Source organism: Electrophorus electricus, chromosome 6 (assembly GCF_013358815.1).
Source record: "Electrophorus electricus isolate fEleEle1 chromosome 6, fEleEle1.pri, whole genome shotgun sequence".
NCBI lineage: Eukaryota > Metazoa > Chordata > Actinopteri > Gymnotiformes > Gymnotidae > Electrophorus > Electrophorus electricus.
The window spans coordinates 9,960,799-9,965,798 of record NC_049540.1 but is presented as its reverse complement, the minus strand read 5'-3'; the positions used below and the strand labels follow the sequence as shown (position 1 = coordinate 9,965,798).

The window sequence follows — 5,000 nt, the reverse complement described above, 5'->3', positions numbered from 1 at the left end:
ACCTGCAGGGAAGCCCAGAGGGGGCAACCAAATCTGTGCCTGATTAAAAATCATAATCCTGACATCAATAAGTAATGACCAAGAGTAAGATGGGGCAGAAAAAGAAACCAAGTATGGATGGAGGAAGAGGGGGGAGATTTATGTTGGAAATTAAATCAACAGGATAACATTTGTGCTGTCAGATCTATACAGCTGTTGGGAGCTGAATAACTGGGTAATGGAAACAGGCACATTGACACATCGGAACATGTAATATATTCTTCACATTTATATATGCACCTCTATATCTACATTTTGTCCACTGCACAGTCATATTGTTTAGCTTGCATTTGATTTGTGTGTGTGTGTCTGTGTGTGTGTATGTGTGTGTGTGTGTGTGTGTGTGTGTGTGTGTGTGTGTGCGTGCATGTAAATTAAGCTGTGCCCTTGCTCTTGTGTTCGTTTCTGTTCCCATTGAAAACATGCCACATTCTGAATGTTTTTGGTAAAAGGCCCATGGCTGTACTCATAGACTCAGGGCTTTACAGATTCATCTATGCAGAGTCAAAGACTAATTGCTGTACAGAGTCAAAGACTCACGGCTATACAGAGTCAGAGACCCACGGCTGTTCAGAGTCAAAGACCCATGGCTATACAGAGTCAGAGACTCATGGCTGTACAGAGTCAAAGACCCATGGCTATACAAAGTCAGAGACTCACGGCTGTACAGAGTCAGAGACTCATGGCTGTACAGAATCAGAGACTCACGGCTGTACAGAGTCAGAGACTCATGGCTGTACAGAATCAGAGACCCACGGCTGTACAGAGTCAGAGACCCACGGCTGTACAGAGTCAGAGACCCACAGCTGTACAGAGTCAGAGACCCACGACTGTACAGAGTCATAGACTCATGGCTGTACAGAGTGGTATAACTTGAGAGTCCTGTAGTTCATATGATGCCTCTGGTTCAGCTGTGGGTTTTTGTTTGCTTTTCTTCTATTTCTGCTCTATCAAATCCTCATTTAGCCTGTTTCATCTGTTGTGTCTTGTTTCTAACAGAGGTTTTAATGAACACTAAGACCGAAACATCTGACCTGAAGTGGACAATCTATTCACGCACCAAACCTGAGGTGAATTCTGGACCACACACCCACCAATATAAAAAATATAAACATAAAAATATTGGGGGTTTTTTGCACAGATAATACACATCCTCTGTAAAAAAAAAATAATAATCAGGAAATCTACCCTATGGCAGTCCCCTACACTATTAGAGCACTGAACGGATGCTTTCTGCAACCAATCAGATGTTGATGCTGTATTTTTGTCCCACCTTCCATGCCCAGTGGGAGGAGGTGAGTGGCCTGGACGAGGAGAATAACAGCGTGCGCACCTATCAGATCTGCCAGACGGATGGCTCGTCCAGCCACTGGCTGCGCAGCAAGCTGATTGAGAGGCGGGACGCTTCGCAGGTCTACGTGGAGCTGCGCTTCACCATGATCGAGTGCTCGTCCCGCAACACACACCACCGCTCCTGCAAGGAGACCTTCAATCTGTTCTACTACCAGAGCGACGCCGACGACGCCACGGCCACACACCCCGCCTGGATGGAGAACCCTTATGTCAAGGTATACACACACACATGCATACACACACACACACACACACACACACACACACACACACACACACCCACACCCACCCTCACCCTCACCCCAGAGTTCATATGGCAATATCACACTGTGATGACAAATTATACCCCAAAATGTACGCATAAATGAACACACACACACACACGCTCAAGTACACCAAAACTAGGTCACCTGGATTCATAAACCAGAGGTATACATGGATATCACACACTGACACCAAAAATAAACAAACACACACACACACACACACACACACAGAACTAGGTCTTCTGATCTATTTGCCTAGGTACATATCTGTTAAACACACACCGACATTGTAAACAAACACTCACATAAACGATAACACAGAACTCTTCACCTAGATAGGATAAGTCAAGAGTGTCCAATAGCAGAAGAGTTGAGGGACATTCCTACTGGACAGTCTGTGCTTAACTTATCAGGCCCGAGAGACATCCTGCTTTGTGGAATATTCTAGTTCCAACCATTTAAGTAATATCCCTCCCTTACAAACACAACCCCTTCCCTTCAACCTTTGACCTTTGGACCCCCCCTCCCGCAGGTCGACACGGTAGCGGCGGACTTCCTGCTACGGAAGGGCGGCGAGAAGAAGTTCAACGTGAAGACACTACGCCTGGGGCCACTGACTAAGCGCGGCTTCTACCTGGCTTTCCAGGCGCAGGGCGCCTGCATGGCGCTGCTCTCGGTCCGCGTCTTCTTCAAGAAGTGCCCCGCCCTCACGCGCTCCCTTTCCACCTTCCCCGAGACGGTGCCCCGCTCACTGGTGCAGGAGGCGGTGGGCCGGTGCGTGGAGAACGCCGCCCAGCCCGGCCCCAGGTCACGCCCACCCAAGATGTTCTGCGGGGAGGACGGACAGTGGGTGGAGCAGCCCAGCACCACCTGCACCTGCCTGCCGGGCTACGAGGCCAGCCAGGGGGAACTGGAGTGCAAAGGTAGGAGTGTGTGTGTGTGTGTGTGTGTGTGTGTGTGTGTGTGTGTGTGTGTGTGTGTGTGTGTGCGCGCGCGCGCGCTGTGATGTAACGTATTGGTGCCCAGCCCCAGTGCTAGAGATTTAGGACCCTTCAGAATCGAGTTCCACCCCAATCTACCAAACCTGGCCGAGTTAATCAAGACCTTTCAATAGCAACCGAGTACGAGAGGCGGAGCCAAACGTGACGTCGCCGCAGCGCCCCGGCGGGTCGGAGTTAAACGTGGTCAGATTGAGAAGTGACATTAAAATGCAAATGAAGACAGGAGCAGAAGTGCATTGATTGGTGCCGGACAGCAGAGGGCCTGGACCGGCACGTGCCGCATTTGCATTGTATTAGCATGACATTGAATTAAATGTGAATTAATCAAACGGCACCGGACGGAGCGGCACCGTGGGCTACGGGGAGGAGAGGAAAGGAAGGGATGAGGAAAAGAGAGAGAGGAGTGTCGGGAGAGGGATTGGGGAACTATATGAAGGGGAGAAGCAGGAAGGGAGTTGGAGAGAGATGGATGTTTTGTAGAAGAGAAGGACAGGGATTGTTTGGGGGTGGGGGATAGAAACAGGGCCGTTTATTGATGACTACAGTTAAATGGAAAATTAAAGTGTCAAGAAATTTTAGTACAACCTCATCTTTCGTATTATGTACGCTGACCCCACCTGCCTCCACCCGCATACACCCACCCATACTTATCTGGTGTGAGGAATTTTATCTGGAATATCTGTTTTGTACCTTGCTGCACGCGCGTGCACAAACACACAAACACACACACACACACACTTCTCCCTTGAGAGTGCATGTTGCAGGACTAACATAAATTCACACTGACAGAAGCTGCAACTTTCACACTGTTAAGTAAAAGGGAAGGCTGGAGCGAGGGAGCGAGGGAGCGAGATGGAGAGAGAGAGCGACAGCAAGGGTAAAATTAGGCAAAGAGGCATTGAAACGGAGTGAGACAACCCAGAAGAGTGAAAGAAAGAGTGAGTCAAAGAGAGAGAGGAAAAAGCTGGAAAAGTCACGCAGACAGAACATCCCTTGCGTGCGTGCGTGCGTGCGTGCGTGCGTGCGTGCGTGCGTGGGCGAGAGGCAAGGAGGAGAACTATGGCGCGAGAGGTTAGATGGAGGTCTAGTGGCTAACAAGGTGAGTGTGTCACCACGCAGCTCCTGCAGTGGAGTGAGAGAACAGAGGAAAAAAAGTGAAAGGAGACCAAAAAAAAGAGCTAAAAGCGGCCAGACAACACATAGCTAATAGAAGGCAGCGCAGGAGAGCGTGAAAACTGGAGGCAAGAGGAAAATTAAAGTGATGATGGGGGAGGGAGGGAGGGAGGGAGAGGGAGAGAGAGAGAGAGAGAGAGAGAGAGAGAGAGAGAAAGTGTGAGGAATTTCTGTGAGTTTCATCAGCGTCCCCTTGCTTTGCTCTGGCTCTCCCATTAACATAACTTATTACATTACTGCATGGTGCACGCAAACACACACACACACACACACACACACTATATACGGACACATGTATACATACATCACATCCGAAGGCCTCCTGTATACGTCACGTGTAAACATGCACACACAGATAGCACTGTCCTGTGTGCCAGTCAGTCCAGAACACTGCCTTTGCTACTGTAACAGAGTGTATTGGGGGGTTTTCTGTCTTAAAAAGAAGGATGTGCTGGAACGTTTTTCATCAGAGCATCACTACACATGACCCCGAAGATTTGGGTCACACTAAACCCTGACTGCATCACGAGGGTTATTCCAACCGGCTAATGATAAATGATGTTCGCTTAGATATACGGCCGCAAATGGCGCATGCGCGCGTGTGTATGTGGGGTATGTGTGTGTGTGTCTGTGAGAGATGGCAGGCTGGTTTGTATTAAAGGCTCTCTTTTCATCTGTCATGCTAAACGGAGCAGCTGTGCCATCTGTGGGAGTGCACTGCTGGAGCTCTCTCACACCTACACACACACCACACACACGCACACACACTCACCCACTCTCTCTCACACACACAGAACCCCATTCAGTCACACCTACACTCAATTACTTACTCAGCATTCATTCGCTTATATACACCCACCACACTGTTCATCTCTGCCTTCACCCCCCCCAAACACACACACACACACACACACACACACACACACACAGGCCAGAATTCCAGGCCAGAACAATAGTACAATAGAGAGCAGCAGGCTGGGATGTGTCCAGCACAAAGGAACCCTAATGACCTGACCAATTAGGCAGGGTGGAGAGATGGAGACAGAGAGAGAGAGAGAGAGAATGAAAGAGGAAATATGGGGTAAGCGAATTGGCAAGTATAGGTGGGCGGCTTTGAAAGAGCTCAGGGTCAGCGGTGAAAGGTCATAAGGTTGAGTGCAGTAGAGAG

General features: G+C 49.2%; 1 protein-coding gene across 3 annotated transcripts in view; it reads left to right on the top strand.

Moving 5' to 3' along the window:
• The window catches only part of ephb4a (eph receptor B4a), a 34,144-nt gene that overhangs the window by 11,918 nt on the left and 17,226 nt on the right, over nt 1-5,000 (top strand). For all 3 annotated transcript variants that reach the window (XM_026995514.2, XM_026995515.2, XM_035527060.1), the window contains 3 exons: nt 1,039-1,109; nt 1,326-1,607; nt 2,191-2,581. In XM_026995514.2, coding sequence (XP_026851315.2) covers nt 1,039-1,109; nt 1,326-1,607; nt 2,191-2,581 — 744 coding nt within the window. The remainder of the gene's footprint in view (nt 1-1,038; nt 1,110-1,325; nt 1,608-2,190; nt 2,582-5,000) is intronic.